We start from the raw sequence: 19,028 nt of genomic DNA, 5'->3' as shown, positions 1-19,028 counted from the left end.
CGCACAAAGAGGCGGCGTGCTATGCGGCTACTTTCCTTTAACTTTGGAAGCTAAGTATTCCAACCAGCCTGGCCGTGTTTCATCAGACTGTGTTTGAACTGACTTTTTTTCTTGTTGCAATATACATAGCCTTCTGTTGTCATCGATCTGGAACCTAGCGTTTGCGGATCCATGCCGCTTTTGACAACCGTCCCAGCTAACTATCTAAACTCCTTTTCTCGAAAAACTAACTCAACACAGATGCCAAGCGGCAATTGGTCCACCTTATCTTACATTTTTGCATATCTGTTTCTTCATAATTGGCTTTTCTCGATTTCAACGATAAAGTCACGACTGTCGACAATCGGTCTGCGTGATGAAGTTTCGATCCATCACTAAAACTCTACCAAAAGTGAGGCTCGCTTAATCAAGAATCGTTTCCAGTCGTTGACTTTAGTAGCTTAATGTTCGATTCCAAATAAGCCTATTCCTCCGCAAAGTTCACATTTCGTCCACTAGCGTCTTTACGTATATTGCGATCCTAAACTACATCAGGCTTTGAGTAGCCACCGATTTTCTCGGAAGTCTTTTTACTTATCTATCATCCTGTTCGGTCGCTACACCATTAATGCATCATCCGTTTATCTACAGCAATTCCACCGCCCTAGAGGCAAGCAAGCAAAACCTAGAAGCAATAGTATGAGCCGCTACTAGAGCTGAGGCTGGAGCTATTGATATGATCTGATCTGTGCTAGCAGAAGGGGATCGTAGAGTTGCAGTTAAGAACGAGATAGTAGATATCTTTATCCATCCGGGTACTTGATAAGCGCACTTATCATTTGCCCTTTGTTTCAACATTCAATTGCCGAATTGCAAGTGTTTAGACTTTATCGCCGTTGCTGCATCCGGTGTTAGCTGCCAGGGCAGGTACGAAGTGACAGTTCGTACAGCTAAGTTCCTATGTACACAATTACCCCAATCTCAGTCCAGGGCAATCTCATATCTCACATGTAGTAGTGTACAAGAGAAACTTGCTCGTATAAAAACACGGGAGCGTCAGTCCTTGCCTGGTACGCGAGTGCTACGCACCTGCGACAATGCCCCGAGAATACGACGAATATGAACTGACAGTGGCGGCCCCTCATCATCTATCTCGATGACCCTCCACAGCCGTGACATTCAGCGTTGTGAGACTCGAGAAACCCCTGGTAAACTCTGTCTCGTGGCTGTTCGCCGCGATGCATCATATCCGTAAAGCAAGGCAGAAAAATAACCAACTCCCCTTGTTGACGGGCCGAAAAATCTCTCCGGGGCACGGGCGCGGGCACTGCCTCGTCCTGAATGGATCTGTTCTTGCATCGTCCTCGGGACCGAAAGTGGCTGAAGTTTCCGAGCATATTCGTTGTCCGCTGTAAATGCGCGGGAAATGGCCGTTTTACACCCACACCCCTTCCCCTCTCCGCAAGCCTCATTCTACCTCAACGAACCAAGCATGGGCCTCGCGTATTACGCGTATTGCTCTAACCAAGGCCGTTGAATCTTTTGAATCACTTCATATTTTACTCACGGTTTTCGAATTTACCTTTGCCCATTTCCCACTGGTGACATTGCATCCGCAGCCAAGAGAAGAACTACCCTTGGCCTGGCCTCTGCGCCAGCCTCCGAAATTCTTACTTCTTTTTGCCTAGACAACAAGCAAGTTCTTGGCACACGCAGTTTGCAGCCGTGAATTCTGTTTCCAAGCCGCTTGCTTCGCGAGGGCCAAGAACCCCCCAAAAAGGAACCATTCCGCGACGGGCTTGCTCGTGCATGCACCATCTGGCGGGCAGTGCTCCGCGAAACTCGGATTCGGACAATGGCCTCGCATCCAACGCTAATAAAATGCTTTGCTGGCCCGATTTTGTATGAGGAGCCATGAGGCGGTCAGCCAAGGCTTACGACCCCGCATGCCGTTGATGACAGGGAAGCTCTTTTGGTCAAGTTGGTCGACTCATTGCTAGTCTGTGGGCTTGTTGTGACAGTGCAACCATTAACTACTTCTAATATTAGCAGCTAAAAGGATCATCGTTGAGGCGGCTTGCGACAGCCCTGCCTGTTAGCGCTCTGGCTGCTACATAGCTATGTAGATAACATTGCTACGGCACGCACCCTACGCAACATTAACTTAAAGCAGAAAAGGGCAGTGGCCGGAACTTAGCCTCCGTCGCACAGTCGGAGATCAACAGCAAAAGATGAAGCTAATTCACTTCTATACACTAGTTAAAAAACTCCATAAACTCCCGCTAACAAACGCCAATTCGTAGGGCTGGACGCCCAGCCTGAACCAGGCAGCCAGCCCTTGGGTCATCCGTTGTTGTAGACCGGCCTCCATTCTTTTGCCGGTGTGCAAAATTGCGCCAACAGAGCAGCACATCTTTCTCATCCGCTCTTGCTATCCAACAGCTGCGTGAGTATGCTCTCGCTGGCTCGCCACCATCTCGCCCGCTGCTCCAGGTCGTCGCCCACCCCGCCGAGTGCTGCCTCCCTCCTCCGCTTCGCCTCGCGCGCCGCGGCCCTGCTGTTCTGTCTCTTCGTCTCCAGAGGACCAAGCTCCGCCTCCAGCCGCTCGACCTCCTTCCTCTTATGAGGGACTTTTGACTGCAGGGCCTTGAGCTCGCGCGTTACCTGCTGCTGCTCTGCCTGCCGACGCGACACGAGCTGCCTCGTCTTGCTGAGCGGCAAGTTAAGCTCGGGGTTCGAGTCCGCTGTGGCCCTGGAGGCCTTCAGCTCCGCCACTCGCGCCTCGAGATCGCGGATTTTTGTGGGAAGCTCCTCCAGACGCGCCGTTTCCAGCTGGATGCTCGCGTACTGTTGGCTGAGCTCACGGGCCTTGTGCTCCAAGTCGTCCACCATGCTCGCAACGTCCTGCTTGAGCTTCTTTAGCTCCGCCTTTGCCGCCAAGTTTTGCGTCTCCAACTCGAGATTCTCCCGCATGCTGACAATCAGCGGCGGGTCTCCCACGATGGCGCGTATGAATTTCTCCTTGGTGACTTGCTCGACGTAGGAGAATCGCAGTTTTGAAAAGAGCTCGCTGTAATGCGCCAGGTCGGCTTCTAGGCCTGCCGGCGTCGGGCCCTCCAGTGCCGAGTTCGAAGCATCTGAAGTTCTTTGTCTCGGTTCTTCGGCGCTATAGCTCGTGATAGGCTCACTCAGCTTGATGATTGAAATCTCGTGGTGGGCTTGGTGTCGCGTCAGCGCCTTGAGCACGTCCTGCGCTTTGGCCACCGTCTTGCGCGGCGAGGTCGTCATTGCCGTAATCAATTAGGAGAATGAATATCTCGAGAGTTTCCGAGACTGCAGAAGTTTCTTTGAACAAGTACTCGCGCGTCGGCACAAAATTTTGGAGGGATGTTTTCGAGTGCCAGGTCGGTCGCGAAAGTTACACCTGTTTACTTGTAGCCTAATCCGGTTAGGATGTACCACCCCACTTCAGTGACTGCACTGGCTGGCGATAATGTCTGCCAAGCCTGAGACGATTTTGCCATACCTTTCTTTTGTAATTCCCTTTGGACAGGATCGTGGCGGCTACATCCACTGCTCATGATGTCGAACGAAGAGATCCTCACAGACGAATATGTTGCAGACCTGCTGAGCCGCGAAGCTTCAGACTGTTCGATTAAATATTCTGCCATGGGCGTCGATGCTTTCCTAGGAAAGGGCTCCCACTCCAAAAAGTAATGCGCCGAATTGCACCGCTGCGTTAGAACCCATTTCTGACAAGTCATAGACCTACGAACATACCCAAGCCGAACACGAGATTTTTGCGCAATATTATTAAAGGCACCGACTCTCACAACAAGGCACTCTTGGCCAGGGAGGCTGCCGAGTCCAAGGCTCGCCTGAAGAAATTGGAGTACGCCGAAGAGATCAAGCGAAAGAAGATAAATCCCACGACAAGAGATATACGAGAGAGACATATGGGTGACATCCGAGCCATCTTGGGTGGTGGAACGCGCAGACGCCAAGGCGATGACAACGACGACAATGAAGACAAAGAACAGGATAGCTGCGATCGAGCGAAGTCGAAACAAAAATCGAAATCTCGCGAACCCAAGAATGGTGCAGGAGAAGCGCAATGCTCTTCACCGAGTCACCAGAGCGACAGCCACAAGCATAATCGCCAACATCGCGATGGCGCGCGGCGATCGCGGCAGAGGGAGCATCCGTCCGATGATGAGTATCAATCTCGCAGGAGTAGAAGCTATCGAGATGGTAGATCCAGATCCCCCAACAGCGGTCATCGATCTAGACGAACTAGAAGCCGAGACGCGGAGCGCCGACGCCACCGGCATCGCTCGCCGCAGAGAAAGAAATCGACAGTGTCAACAAAGGATGAGGATATGTTAGGCCACTCACAAGATGAGAGTATTGGACCAGCCCTGCCCCCTAAGATTCGCGGCCGTGGCGCGGTTGGTTCATCGTCAGGAATAGATAGACGGTTTTCGGCGTCGTATGACCCAAGAGAGGACATACAAGGCGATGATGATGTTGACGCATAAGGTCGTCGATACCTTACATTCACTATCAAATGAGAAGGTCAGAACGGAGGTAATTATGAGCCACGATCAAGTCCATGCTCAGGTTGATTGCCTATGAAAGATAGAGCGGTACGATGAGATGATTAACGGACAAGGGCTCCTTTAGGAGGAATTTTTGTAATTTTGGATATGGCATAGCGACACTTATCAAGGATTTTGTCAGGCGCATTCTCTTTTCGGGCTGTGAATGCTGTGTCGTCATCTGGAGTCCGTGGTTCGCAATACAAGAGATATGTCTGGCATGTGCACATTCCTATATTTCCGCTCGCAAACTGTCTGGGAGTATAATAAACTACTTATCCACCAATATTATAAGCATGGCGGAATAGAGGAACATGGTTGGTAGTCTGGCATACAGCTGACACGGTCGAGGACCAAGGTGCGTGATCCCAGTATCAGTGGCATGTACAAACTTGCATCATGACCATGCCACCACGCCAAAAGAGGGGGCGCATCCAAAGCACTCCTCAAACGCGGGGTACAATAGGATGTTACTGTGCATGTGCGCGATAAAATGAAGCGGCCGGGTTGTAAAATCTACTTTTTTTTTCCTTGCTAGAATATTTTCTCTCTCTTCAAACGATCGATAGAAACGCATTCCAGAAGAGTTTTGTTTTAGTGTTCAAGCAGTTGTCGTTGCAACTTTGCCCTAAACTTTAGCATAGCCAGCCCGTGGTCGACGTCATGAGGCCCACGCCCTTGTTCCAGGGGTCCTCTCAAGTCCTTTGCTTTGCTTCGGTGGGTCACGATGGCCTGTCTTTCTGTGGACGCCAGCGCATTTTAGGCGCAGATACTCGAGCCTGACCTCCTGAGGAGCTGCTAAGCCCCGGAACAGGACGGGGCCCCATTGACAGCGTCCTCACGCCACTGGCTGGCCCAGGCCTGCTGCACCAGGTAGACTAACGCAGTCCCATGATATCGTCGCTGCTCGTTCTCCGCCGTTGTGTATTTCATCTCCTCCTGATTCTCTGCCACTCCTCCCTTCGTGCTTTTGCTCCCGTTAATTCGCCTTCCATCCCCGTTGCATCACCCTGCGCGCTGAGCGATTGCCCCTCTGAAACTACGGCAGAGTTTTCGCGCTACCGACTTACCTACCTCTCATTCTTAGTTGTTGGCTGCCTCCCCCATCACATCAGCTCCCTTCATCTACCTTTCCAGCGTCAATCGGCGTATGCCGATGTAAAAGAGCCAACCACGCACAGCTGCCCTTGCTGGCCGCGAGAGGTGACTCAGGTGTCACCTCGTCAGCTTGCCGCATTCCTCGACCTCCTTGAACCCTCCGATACACCCCGTTCAAGGTGCGAACGACAAGATGCGAACCACGCGAATTGTTATTCTCGCGATCTTCTTTACCGCTACCCTCTTCGTCCTCTTTCGAGCCGTATTCGTTGCCGCTACCCGATCCTCAAATGTCGTTCGTCCGAAACCCGGAAGTTCTCACAAGTCCATTCTAGGACTCGTCTACTACAACCCTCCCTTCTCCCTCTTCCAGCCCAATGCCGCCATCAGCTTGACGGATGACAACAGCACGTCGTTTGCTGCGCGCCCTGCCGCATTCGGCCCGCAGCTGGCAGCCCATGGGCTGAGTGGACAGCTCTGGGTTGGCAGCGGATTTGCTGAGGACAGCCTCGAGTCTCATGGCGAGCTTGGCTGCAGCGATATACCTGGCTGGGAGGGTGGCGCCAGCCCCCAAGCAATGCTCAAGTCCTCCATAAAATCAGTGGTGTCGCATCACTCGCCTGCCGAAAGCAAACCCGGTGCAACTAAGAAGGGCAGTCACAGTACCCCCGAAGAAATCGAATCAGACAACCGTACGCCTAAATATCCGCGGGCTGTCGATGACGGCACCGACAACTATCTTCACGAGACAGTCCGCAGCTCCCTCGCCCGACGGGACGCTTCAGCATCATCCCACGCCGATATTCAGTCTATGCAAGAATCTGCAGAAATCGAGGGTAAAGTAGTGCTGTTGATGCGTGGAGGCTGCGGGTTCTTGGAAAAGGTCATGTGGGCACAGCGCAGAGGCGCTATTGCTGTCATTGTTGGCGATAACCAGCGAGGCGGTCCGCTCGTAAACATGTTTGCCAGAGGCGAGGATGCGGAAAATGTCACCATTCCGTCCGTGTTCACCGCGCGAACCACCGCTCAACTCCTATCCTCTCTCACACAGCCCGGCAGCTTCATCGAGGATAGCATTGACGAAGGCGGAAATCCGGTATTAAAGGTCCAGAAGGGCGTGAAGTCTCCCACGAAGAAGACCACAGAGAAGACGAAATCGGCTGCTCAAATCAAGGCGAAATCGGCCGTAACGTCGAGCAGGCTGTCCAGCCGTGCTACCAAGGGGCCCGCACCTGAAACCAAGGATGACCGAAGCTGGCTTTCCCGCCTGCTTGGCCTCGGAGCGAGCTCGCGCCGTGCTACCACCGACTCTCCAGCTGGTCTTGGTAAACTAGAGTGGGTGATAGTTGATGAATGGGACAACGAAAATGACAAGAAAATTTCGGACAACATCAAGAGCAATAAAAAGCAGCCGCACAAGCCAACCAAGGCAGTGGGAGACGAATTTCGCATTGGGGTCCAGGACTGGCGTGATCCAGATCTGGTTGACAAGTCGCGCTCGGGCGAGAAATCCAATACTGCCCTCTCTGATTCCCGAAAGGCAGAAGGCAAACATACCAGCAAGCCTTCGGTCAAAGATTCATCATCAAATGCTGATGCAGACCCGCCGGAAAAGTCTGGCAAGGGTCGTGGCCTCTTCACAAAGATGTTTGGTGAAGATGAACCAGATGAGGGCAGCGAGATTCCGGCAGCTGAAGTGGACGATGGGAAAGGCGAGCCTCCGAAACACGGTGAACCAACCCCCGAACCTCATCACGGCCTCTGGGTAACAATCACGCCAAACAGCGGCACGAGCCCCTTCTTCGACACTTTGCTCGTTCTTGTCGTCAGCCCCCTCGTCACCCTCAGCGTCGTTTACGCGTTGTTGATCTTGCGAGCGCGCATTCGTCGCCGACGCTGGCGCGCCCCGAAATCTGTCGTCGAGCGCTTACCGGTGCGCACCTATCACACCGTAGCAGCTACACCGAGTCTCTCGCCACAGACGTCCTCGCCTTCCAACTCATCGCCCACCACCCCCTTGCTTCAGCATAGCCCGTCGCGGCCCAGACCTCGCTCACGCACGACTACTGGCGTTCCCGAAAGTGAAAATCTCACCGTCCCCAGTGCGTCCATCCCGACTGCCTCAAGCGGGTCCCGAAACCGCACTGGAAACGAGCATGAAAAGGGATCCAGCGGCTTCTCTGCTGAATGGCGCAAGTACATGGGGCGGCAGGTCGAGTGTGTCGTTTGTCTGGAGGAGTATGTAGACGGCGTCAGTCGCGTGATGAGTCTTCCTTGTGGTCACGAATTTCACGCCGAGTGCATGTGAGTCCAACTATCTACCTATCTTCTTACGAAACCGCCACTAACACAAGATCGCAGTACCCCTTGGCTCACAACTCGGCGCCGCACCTGTCCCATCTGCAAAGGCGACGTTGTCCGCTCTCTGGCCCATTCATCCCGTTCCATGCCGCGATACGAGCCATACCGTGAGGACAGCGACGACGATGCCGCCGCCTCTTCGAGCTTAACATCCGATGTTGAGCAGGGCGTCAACCAATCGACCTCGCGAAATGGCCAGAGCTCCTCTCGTGGCGATGGCTGGTTTGGCGCCTTCTCTCAAAGCCTAAGTAATGGTTGGCAGCGCGTGCCGTCAAGATCACCATCTCCGGCCCCTCGTCGACAAAATCCCGACCCCTAGCTCAGCGCGCAGCCGATACAATCACACATCGTCCCCCTCTGTGAACCCCGAAGGATACACTGTTCTTTTACCGCGTCCACTTGTTCTATTTTTTGTTAATTTCTGCGATGGAGCTTCGGCGTACTTTGGCATTGTTGATACTTTGGGCGTTCTATGTTATCATCTAGTCCTATTTTGCTAAAGTGTCTAGAGTGAGGTAGGTATACCTCAAAACACGCATCTCGTACATCCCCCCTCGGCGAGTCTTGTTTCGGAATTACTAGTAAGGGATAAGTAGCAAAGAGATTAATGGCCAACTGTCCTTGAACTCGACTATCTATCGAAACATGTTTACTAGCTAATGGAACGTGAAGTCCTGGAAGAAATTGCCACCATCATACTGAGAATGGGGATGCATTGACATCTATTTGAAGCTCAACCAACTCATTGTTTTCGTTCGTTCTCGTCTATGTACTTTCTCATGAGGTGATGGCTACCTCCGGTATCCGCTCGACTGTATTGTCTGCTTTGCGTCCTTGTCCGGGTCATCACCTTCCTTGCCTTTCGGGAACGACTCTTCGTTCAAGAGCATGCCTTCTGGCATTGGATGTCGGCTCCTCGGATGCATCGCTGCGTGCAAGGGTGCCGACGCCTCGGCAGGCCGGTGCACCTCAGCGGGCACTGTCTCACGGTCCAGTCGTGACACGCCCTCCAGGTGCCGCCCATGCAGCCGGGCTTGGCGCGGGCGACCAATTCTGGGAACAGCTCCGGCAGAAGCTCAGAAAGATTGAATGGCTCGTCATCATCGTAATCCTCATCAACAGACTCCTCACCGAGGGTAGAGAGCTCGGATGTCGAGCCCGCAGTTGTCTCGACGGCTAGGTCGACGCTGTCGCTCACGGTAGCTGGGGCAGCTACGGCATTGGTGGTGACGAGCGCGAGGAGAGCCTGTGGCAGTCTGAGTCAATATGAAATGACTTTTCAATATAGAGAACTATAGAGAACGTACAATGATGTTGCAAGTAAAAGCCTTCATTTTGATTGAGTGAGTTTTAGTTTCAAGTTGAGAAGCGTGTTGTGGCTTGTGTAAGTGACAGAGGAATATAGATGACCTTTATATAGAAGAGAAAAATAAGGTTACACATATATTTAGGCATCAATTCGTGAGGTTTATCTACAGCCTGTGGACTGATGCGGTATTCTTTGCGCGCATCAGCCGTCATCTGATAAGCCGGATGTTACCGCAATTAGGCATCTCCATCTTGGCAATCCCCACGCTCCAGGGGGGAAATACAGTAGCTAAATGCAAGTTCCAATATTACAACAACAATATAGGAGGCAATTCATAGAGTAGAGATCCTTTTGCTGCTCTGATACGTCATTCCAAGCTCATTTCAACACCGGAGTGGATGAGTGGCGTGGGCTTGGCTCAGCATGGACCCGTATGGGAAGCTGGATCGCGGTTACCGCTTCAGAGGTCCAAGGAAGCCGAAAAATTCGTCTTGATTTAAATTTTGGAGAGACTTGATTAGAAATGCCCCAACGGGTTCAACTCTTCGCGGTAACATGGCCAATGAAGACCGTCGACCAGCGACCGACCGCGGGACCGCCCGACCGCACGTTGAGACTGCGGAGGAAGAGTAACTAAGAAAGAAGCTTGCGGTGGATTTGATCCGCAAGTTCAGTCCCACAGTGGTGGAATTAAGGCTGCAGCTGAATAAAGATTTGTCAATAAACGCATGGGCAAGCTGCATGGGTCACTAGCAGGGCTGACAAGGCAGCTTCGGGACGACGGCCACTGCCATGTGGCCATTCGTTGGATAATGCAGCTGGGCGGTTAGTTAACCGCTGCGGGTGTTTATATACATCATTGATATAAATCATAGGTAGGCTTATCAGGTGGCCTACAGGCTAGTCAGATGAATTGAGTAGATATCACCAAGCGAATACCTAGCTACGTCTCTCGCTAGTATAAGATTCTTCAAGCTCATCCTGTAACCTACGGATGAGTGAGTGAGAGACAGTAAAGGTGCAGAAGATGATTTTACCGTCAGCGACAGCAGAAGATTGGTCAGTTCACGTAGTGCAAAGCTTGGACATGTTATTCAATTATCAAAACTCCTAACTCCATACCCAAATTCAACCCCCTCCAGTACACCTTGCATACACTTGTCGTATTATTCTAGTTTGACACTTGCTGCTTCAAGACGTCCATCACCAGTCCCCAGTCCAATCTCTCCTTCAACTTGTCGTACTTGAAGTTCAGCAGTCCCCAAGCGGGGAGGTCCCACCACTCAAGCCCATCTGACGTATCCAGAAGCTTGTCCTCGCCGCCGCGGAGAAATGTGACGCGGGCGGCAAACTCGGGGTACTTCGCCTCGCCGCACGCCGCGAGGATCCCGTCCAACTCCTCAGAGTCGCCGTCGCGGCCGCCCATCTCCGCGCACGCCACCCGGCCCGGCGCGACATGGTAGCGGAACACGTGGCGCTTGGCGGTGATGGTGGACACGGACAGGCACTTGATCATGGGAGAGAAGACGCATCGGCACTCCGGCTCGCCGGCCGCGGCTGCGGCGACGCCGTGGTCGCCGATGACGAGCCAGTACGTTTGGAGGGGCGGCAGACTGGCAAAGAAGGGAGCGGGCAGTGACCTGATTTCTGTTTCCGCCTTGGTGTGAGCCCAGGTCTCGTCGACGTGCGGCGGCAGAGGCCCCGGTCGTTGACCGCTGTTGTGATGTACCTGGTACGGCGCTGTGCTCAGAGAGATCAGGGAACGGCTTATGTCGATGATGGGCTTGTCAATGGAAAAGTTAAAGTATGAGAGCGTGTTATTCTTGCTCTTAGTCCCTTCTGCGCCGACAGAGGTCAGCTTCCGCTGATCCTTGAAGTACTTAGAATAGCCAGCTCGCTTGCGCGGCAGGCGGCGGGCATCGCAAGAGCGTCGAGTCGGAGCACTCATTTGTCGTATTGAGACGTACCAGATATCGGAACTTGCCGGACGGCATGCAAAAGTGAACGATCCTCGTCTGCACCGCGGTGGGGAGCTTCGAGAAGCCCTCAAAGAGCTGCGGCGATTCTGCCGCGCACTCCTCCTCCTCCTCCTCCTCCTCCTCCTCCTCCTCACGCGCTGCCTCTTCGACCGAGGCGCAGTGCTCGACGATCAGAGCATGAATGTGCGTGGGGAGCTGGGCGAAGCATGAGGATCCTTGTAGCTGCTTCTCGCAAGAAGCACCTTGCGGGGACGACTTCGGGGGTGTCGCAGCGGTCGGACGGCGGGGGGCTGGGCGGTGGAACGTTTTGAGGCATGGCTGTCTTGTCTTTGCGCGGTGACATTGATCAGTCGACGGCGGAAAGTGGAAATATTGAGGAAAATGTTTTTCTCAACAAGTTGCCTCGGGTCACTGATTGCTGTAAATGCCCGAAGCTGCTCGCGGGCTGGGGCCAATACGTGCCCAGTCTTCGTTTTCGCAGATGTCAGGGTTGTGGCACGGGATAGTAAGTCTTCAGAATATATTAAAAGGGAGAAAATACAAAAGAAGGAGAAATCTGTCCCAACAGAAAGGTTTGAGACAAGGCCAACACAGAGTTCCCAACCATCCATCCCATCTAGCCTATTAGGCTTTGACGGCGCAGATTCGCGCATAGGCTATCACGAAAAACGCGCTTAAGTTCTATAAAGTTAACATGATTTTCGAATCGTCATTCTTCATGATTTTTAAACTAGCCTTTTTTTGCTCAAGGCAGCCGTGAACGAGCCAGCCTTGCGCCGACGAACCTGAGAGGGAGGGGTTGAGAGGACAGTTACCAAGACGGGAATATGGAATGATGCGTATGAAGAACTGCTTCTCTTTTCCCGTCTTAATTCTGCTCATGATCATATCTAGCGTACTTTTGCAAGTCTGGTTTTACCTTCTGTTTATTCTTGCCATGCTCTTCATCGAGCTAAAGGCAAATACTCGCAGCCGAGCATTCATTACCTCAATCTTGCGGTGTATCTTCCGCGTGGCGTCGCGTCCATGCCAATCATTCATCACAGCACCTTCTTTCCTTTCATTTATTTCATTTGAAGTGGATCTTCACACCCATTCAAAGAGGCCCAGCTAAAAGGCGAAAAAAAAAATAAAGATTAGGCAGACTGGTCCTGATGTGTCTGCTACCCATGGGTGCGAGACCCAATGTGTCGGCGTGAGCCCTCGTCTGTATCATCTGATGATTCCCACCGGAGGGAAAACGTAAGGATCCTCTCGACTACTACCCACCGCATCGAGTCGCGAGAGCCGTCTTTGGACTTGATGCCGCTGCCCTCGCCCACCGCATCCCTGTCGGTGATGCGACTCCCGTCGGCATCGGCGCTGGTTGTGTCGCACCCGTCCCACGGCGCGATGCGCAGCCACCCCTGCGACGGTCGATACTCGCCCTCCATGAAAGTGACCTTGGAGAGCAGAACCGAGCGTCCGCGGTTGAGCTCCTGGCAGTCTGGCTTGCCGCACCGCCCCTCGCGCAGCACGAGACGAGTGTCCGGATCGTCCAGGCTGAGGGGCGCCATCTCCACCACGTTATGCTGCACCCAGTAGCGAAACTTGCGAGCGGTCCGGTGACAGTGTGGATGCTGAGACAGCGGCACGGGATAATGTAACGTCGCGCGGCCGGTCGCGGATGTGTTTTTAGGAGGCGCGGCCGCTGCCGCCGCCTCTTGCTCCCCCAGGTCTGCGTCAATCAGCCACGCCCTGTCCACGCCGCCGACCTTGACGATCCACAGGTCTCGTAGATTCGGAAACCAGAGCTTGTCGAAGTCGACGGCCGGCAGCCTCGGTCCGGGGGATGGTACGCCGATCCCAGCCGTCGAGGACGATGGTGTAGAGCCCGATGATATCCGCGCGGCGCTGGCCGCCGCCGCCTGGCTCGCCGCGAGGTACGTCGAGTAAAAGTAGGGCAGCTCCACACGGTTGTCGTCCGGGAAGCAGTCCCAAAAAGCAAGCCGCTCGACTCGCGTGGCGAGTGCTTCCAGGGGCTGATTCGAGGTGGTCTCGGTGATGCTCGCGTCGCAGACGAAGATGTCTCGGCCAAAGTGGACGTGGGAGGAGCGGCACGGACCGACGGCCTCGTAGCCGTCACGAGACTCGTGCCGTGCCTCGCGGCTGACCTGGGCGACTGAGGGCAGAGGATACGCCTTCGGCCTGCGGAGGACGTCGTCGAGGATGACGACACGCGGCTCGGCCGCGCACCGCCATATCTTTAGACGCAGCTCGGCCGGCAAGCGTTTGAAGTTCCTCGCAACCGATGATTTCCAGGCTATTGGCGCCTCCTTGGATGAAGTGTCGCAGCCAATGGTTGCCGCTGTTAAAGCCGGGGAGACAATGTCAGTGTCTCCGGAAGGGGGTGTCTCCTCCAACATTCTTTTGCGCTCGCCAAGCGATGTTCGTGTTCTTTCCGCCCTTTTCTGCCTTTGACGAAAGGGATGGACAAGATTGCAAGCTTGTAGTAGTAGTAGCGAGCTGGGGTCTCTTGACGATGGTTGCAATAAAGCTAGCCTCACACCGGTAGAGCGGCGGCCGGGGCCCTACCAGGTTCCCTCCGGGGTAGTGAGCGGGCGTTTTCTTTGTCCTTGATTTTGTGCTTTTTTTTATGATATGTGAGAGTTAAGATTTCGGAACCCCGGTGAAGACTGCACACCGACGACGGAAGGAAGTCATGGCCTTGTTGGGTTAGTGCACACGAGAGAGATGCGGTCAAGCCGGGCAGGGCACGAGGGCATGGTGCACATATATATGGACGGGATGGGCGTGTAGTAGGCAGTAAATTAACAAGCAAGTTGGTAGCGAAAGCGAGGCAGGCATAAATGTGGCCTCTTGACACGGCTGCAGCAATCGGTACAACAACGCCAAAAGGGCTGACACTGTGCGACGAAGCAACAGAATGGAAAAAGCTGAGCAACACCGCATGTCCGATGCCTCGATACCGATGCGATGTGATGGTAATGGCTCACGAGCGCGTCAGTGGCATCTGACAAGGGATCTCCATCAGAGACAAGGGATACAGACTAATAAGCACCCTTGTTCGTCACACACACACACACACACACACATACACACACACACACACACACGCACGCACGCACACGCACGCACACGCACTGGTACAATCGGGGGTCACGGCCACCCCCCTACACTCTATATCATCATATCCTCTTTGCCACAGGGCTCCAGGATGGGGGTAGGCGGGGTACGTGTCCAAAGGGACTATGCTTGCCCTGCTTGCCTGCCTATGCATGCGTCGCAGACTCGTCCCCAGGATGTTTGAAGCCATCGCAAGCAGAGCCGGGCTTCCCGCCGCCCGCTCGCCCACCCGCCCGCGGTCGCTCCCGTGAGACGATGTTGACATTTTTGACAGGGTGGTGATCCAAGTGGATAATAACGCCTTCAGTAAACACGCGTCTGGCTAGCTAGTTAGAGCAGCAGGGGACCGGGGGAGGGGGGGGACCTTGGCCAGTCGGCGACTCGACCAGCAGAAAAGAAGCGGGAAGGGAAGGGAGGGACCGAGCCGGGTTGCCTCTGTTAGTTAAGTGGCGCTGTCGATGCAAGTTGTCAATGCGGGAGGAGCAAGTTGGCCGTCTACTCTCGACCTGAAGGAGTGAGTTATCGTGGAGGTCGGTCTAGATGTGATGGCGGGCGTTATGCCCCGGGTCGCCGACTCTAGGCCAACAAGAACACCTCCTCCAACTAGCCTACTCGGCACACCGGTCTTGGATCAACTAAATATTAGTTACACTGCGTACATAGTACAGATGAATGACTCGCCGTTGCAGGTTGCCATCCATTTGGCGTTGCAGTAACTTATGTACGTACAGACGTGCAAACCGCAAATCAGTTAACTATTATGTATCGGCCCAACGATAGCATGACAGCTGCACTGTTTCGCGTGCTTCAGCTTGGGGGATTGAGGATATGCCCTTTACATCCTACATTGGCACAGTACATGGCCAAGCCTCGTGTCCCTACTTGATCCCCTTCCAATTATCAAGGTCCAACTTGGCTGCCCATTCCTCATTCGCTTCCAACTTGCAGGCTTTGCCGCGTAGCACCGACATATTTAACTGTGTCTCACCACCCAATGCAACTCACGGTCAGCCAAAATACCTGTGCCTGTTTTTGGTTGGTTATTTCTCATTCCTCCCACTCTCAATTGATGGATGTCCCTCGCTCCATCCATCATGGAGGCGGACCTATGTTGAAAGATCCGGAGAGATGGCACAGGACCCTCGGCCGGTAGCTTGGGATGCGCATAGTTTGTTTGCTCCTTGTTTCAGCCACCACTTTTTTGTTTCTCTTGTGAATGGAAATTTATCTACACCATGTCTTGGTTGCATTTCCCCTGCCCAATACGGAGTAATGGTTGTGCCGGAACGTGCGCCTTCTGCCAAGTTGTTCACCACAAAAACCTATGTGAGCTGTGTCGCACCCAGTCATCACCATAATCTGGTCGTGAGTTTCAATAATGGCCATGTATTGCTACATAGTAGCCCGTAGCTTCTCGTCAATTTTTCTTTTACTGGACAGAAGAAATACGTCTTGGTTCTAATGTTGGCCGCGATGTAGGCATTTGCCTTGCCACATTCATGTTCAAGCCCATTGCATCACTCGCCAACCACTCTCGGCAGTACTGCGTATGTTCAGCGCCAAACCATATTACTTTGGAGGTTTTGGAATACGTTTAACAATTGGTTGTGAGCCTGCAGGCCTTCGAATCGGTTGCAGGAAGGCGCCACGACCTTGGCTGGGTTCAAAATTGATAAAAAAGGCGACCAATGCGAGCCCCTTTCTCTTGGTTCCCTTACATAGCCAAGCTTCTCATTGTGGGTAGCAAAATGCCATCCCGTAGCCTATCAGTCGAGTTTTCAAGAGTGGCAACAAAGGGTGCGCCGCTTCTCCTCATGTGACATGGCTGAGCTGACGCCTCGCGATGTGCATGAATGAACGCCTCGCACACCGACGTGGTGCCCAACACAGGTACGAAACAGCCAATAACAATCCTTACCCACCAAATGGCATTGGCTGTGAGTGTCCGTCGTGCCGCCCATCAAAAACTGCTGGCCTCGTTTCTGTTGGACCGCGCCCAAGCAGCCCTTTTCCCCTGTCGTTCGGGCATTGCTCCGGTGAGTGAGCCTTGTTGCCCCCAAAAGTGTTTCGGGCAACGCATCACGCTCAGTTCTCAGTTTTGTTGGTAAGGGGGACGGGTCGGGCCGCTGAGAAGGTGTTGGCCTGTCTTCCTGTTAAACAGACCAGGCAGGCTTGTGACTGAAGGAGTGCATGGAAAGCTACAGCAAAGATGACTAGGCATGTGTAAGGCCTCTAATGATATACGGAGGAAGAGCTGAAATGGTTGATGGAACTTTTAATGGTTTTATGGTGTCAGTGGCTCAGCTGGAGCGCATAGCCGAAGGACTCGGCGGGTAGGAGCACCTGCCCGATTAGCGATGCATTGATTGATGCCCAGATTATGGCAACATGCCACGTGCATTGAAATTTAATAGATGGATTTTCAAATTAAAATTAGAATGAAGGTATCTAGTATCTTGAATCCAGAGTGGCCGGTGTGAGCGATGGGCTAAAGTCTGTACTGCAAACCCCGATTTGCAGTGGCAGCGTTAGTGAGAGATCCGACGTGGCGCAGCCCAGAGAAATCTTGACCTCCAATATATACGTTTGTGAAATTAGACAGGAATAAAACGTCGGCAGGATCGGCTTCCGCTGACACGCCGGCAACAAGAGCGGCATCTCTAGCTGTGCTCGATAACAACCACCACCACCACCACCACCACCATCCGTAGGGTCTTGGCTCCAGCGCCAGGCCGGCTTCAGCGGCGTCCGCGGGAACAGCTCGCACGTAGAGCTATATTGCACCGTCGTTGGACTTTTTCCGCCGCCGCCGCCGCCGAATTCCCCCGAGAGCTCCGGGAGTAGCTCCGAAGGCTCGGCGCAGAGGTGCGTCGTGCCGAGCGCCGTGCCGGACACGACCAGCCGGCTCGGCGGCGGCCGGGCTGAGCAGTCGCCCGGGCGGAAGTCGAGATCCATACGCACGACGGAGCACGGCGAGGACCGGCCGCTCGGGTCGAGCATCATGGCCGGCGGCTGCGCGCTCGACACCGCGAGCCTGCCCGCTCGCTGCACCAGGTTCCTGCGGACCACGACCGACTTGCTCGGCAGGAACGACCCGGGGGCGACGGAGTCCAGCGGCAGGGGGGGCAGCTCCGGGAGCGCGGGGAGGATTGTTACCACCTGCCTCCCGGCGACGACTTTGGACATGCCGCACCCGGCGCCGGAGCCGACGTCGTCGTCGTAGCATCGCAGGCGCATCTCGACGTAGTATTGTATCCGACCGCGGGCGAGGAACTCGTGCTCCTCTATGTCGCTTGCGCCGTCGAGTGTCGGGGGCAGATGGGAGTGCCGCTCCCAGACGGCGTGGCTGGCGCAGGGATGGCGACACGAGCCCTCGAGGAGGTACTGAGGCACGACGAAGCGGAACGGTATCGAGATGGTCTCCCCGGCGGCGATAGGCCCGGGAAAGGGCGATTCCAGCTCCAGGATCCCTCCGTCACCGGCCTCGGTCATCATGTACATTTTTAAGAACGGCGACAACGCTCGTGTGGGCTTGTGTCTCGTCAGCTCCAGCCTCGTTCCAGCGAGGCCGAGGAGGAGGATCTCTGCATCTTCGCAGTATGCGTCAATGTCGCTGCGGATGATTGCTCGCCCCGAGATGAGGGATCCGGTGGTGTATACTTGGGGCTCATTGCGAGAGCTGTCGTCAATGGATATGGTCACTTGCAGTGCCTGCCGAGGCTCGCGTAAGCGTCGTGTCGATGGATTGCCGGCCATCAGTGGTTGCGCAGTTGGGAAGATTCAATACTCACCGAGAGTCCTCAAAATACACCTACTGGCATGCCCTTATATCATTTATATACAAAATACAGGGGATCACACCGACTTGCTACAGCTTTAGCAAACGGCAGCTGGAATGCAATTCATCGCCCTGTCTCGGTTTAGATCACCCGACGGGTAGCAGTGGGCCGAACGACTTTGGCGCATCAAGCTAAACGCAACTTGGGCAATGGCACTCATGTGGCTTCAGATTAGCAGAGACAGATGCTGAATATCGTATGTGAATGCCATGCTTATTCTAAGCTGGTGAACTGGAATTTGAATTGGCAAGCAGGAGCTTAGCAAGCACGTTTTGGACGAAGGAGCTCGGTATCACGATAAGTGATGCGAGTACGCATGTATGTACATACATGCCAGCTGGTGAGCCTCAAAGTCATAAGTAGTAATAAAATAGCACGCGCTATTTCGCCTCCTCAACAGCCGTAAGAAAGTGCCTTCTAGCATGTGTATAATTCAGGTTAAAAGTGTCAGTTTATTATATGTAAAGTCTTAAAATAAAGAGGAAAATGACCCTTTTGGTTCATTTAACGAGCGATACGGCACATCTTTCTATGCGCAAAACTCGGCTACTTCCGAAAGGCACATCAAACTAACTTGTGTATATCTGGCTTGAATTTGGATTTTAGAAGGTGATTTGACAGAGATTTGTTGTCAGTTGTTTTTTGCCCCCAACAACTCAGTATGATGGTGTCATGTCAGTTTTGGTACACCGCCGCGATCGTTCCCCGTCGCCGCTGGGAATCCCTCACTAAGTGTTGT

The 19,028-nt window shown here is 53.7% G+C and overlaps 6 protein-coding genes across 6 annotated transcripts; 1 reads left to right on the top strand and 5 right to left on the bottom strand.

The window, feature by feature from the left end:
* Positions 1 to 2,397: 2,397 nt before the first annotated feature.
* ISF_01184 (hypothetical protein) lies at positions 2,398 to 3,267 on the bottom strand (the record flags this gene model as incomplete). Its single annotated transcript, XM_018844791.1, has 1 exon — positions 2,398 to 3,267. The coding sequence occupies one exon, from the start codon at positions 3,265 to 3,267 to the stop codon at positions 2,398 to 2,400; it is 870 nt and encodes a 289-aa protein (XP_018707557.1).
* A 2,601-nt stretch (positions 3,268 to 5,868) lies between these two features.
* ISF_01183 (RING-9 protein) lies at positions 5,869 to 8,355 on the top strand (the record flags this gene model as incomplete). The annotated part of the gene is made up of 2 exons (XM_018844790.1): positions 5,869 to 7,979; positions 8,037 to 8,355. The coding sequence occupies 2 exons, from the start codon at positions 5,869 to 5,871 to the stop codon at positions 8,353 to 8,355; spliced, it is 2,430 nt and encodes an 809-aa protein (XP_018707556.1).
* Positions 8,356 to 8,916: 561 nt separating this feature from the next.
* ISF_01182 (hypothetical protein) lies at positions 8,917 to 9,370 on the bottom strand (the record flags this gene model as incomplete). The annotated part of the gene is made up of 2 exons (XM_018844789.1): positions 8,917 to 9,282; positions 9,344 to 9,370. The coding sequence occupies 2 exons, from the start codon at positions 9,368 to 9,370 to the stop codon at positions 8,917 to 8,919; spliced, it is 393 nt and encodes a 130-aa protein (XP_018707555.1).
* Positions 9,371 to 10,516: 1,146 nt separating this feature from the next.
* On the bottom strand, positions 10,517 to 11,640 carry ISF_01181 (hypothetical protein; the record flags this gene model as incomplete). The annotated part of the gene is made up of 3 exons (XM_018844788.1): positions 10,517 to 11,215; positions 11,313 to 11,519; positions 11,578 to 11,640. The coding sequence occupies 3 exons, from the start codon at positions 11,638 to 11,640 to the stop codon at positions 10,517 to 10,519; spliced, it is 969 nt and encodes a 322-aa protein (XP_018707554.1).
* An 847-nt stretch (positions 11,641 to 12,487) lies between these two features.
* On the bottom strand, positions 12,488 to 13,729 carry ISF_01180 (hypothetical protein; the record flags this gene model as incomplete). The annotated part of the gene is made up of 1 exon (XM_018844787.1): positions 12,488 to 13,729. The coding sequence occupies one exon, from the start codon at positions 13,727 to 13,729 to the stop codon at positions 12,488 to 12,490; it is 1,242 nt and encodes a 413-aa protein (XP_018707553.1).
* Positions 13,730 to 16,898: 3,169 nt separating this feature from the next.
* ISF_01179 (arrestin) lies at positions 16,899 to 18,206 on the bottom strand (the record flags this gene model as incomplete). The annotated part of the gene is made up of 1 exon (XM_018844786.1): positions 16,899 to 18,206. The coding sequence occupies one exon, from the start codon at positions 18,204 to 18,206 to the stop codon at positions 16,899 to 16,901; it is 1,308 nt and encodes a 435-aa protein (XP_018707552.1).
* Positions 18,207 to 19,028: the final 822 nt, after the last annotated feature.

Source organism: Cordyceps fumosorosea, assembly GCF_001636725.1.
Source record: "Cordyceps fumosorosea ARSEF 2679 chromosome Unknown scaffold_2, whole genome shotgun sequence".
Classification (NCBI taxonomy): domain Eukaryota; kingdom Fungi; phylum Ascomycota; class Sordariomycetes; order Hypocreales; family Cordycipitaceae; genus Cordyceps; species Cordyceps fumosorosea.
The sequence above is the reverse complement of the archived record's forward strand: the minus strand, read 5'-3'. Positions and strand labels throughout refer to the sequence as shown.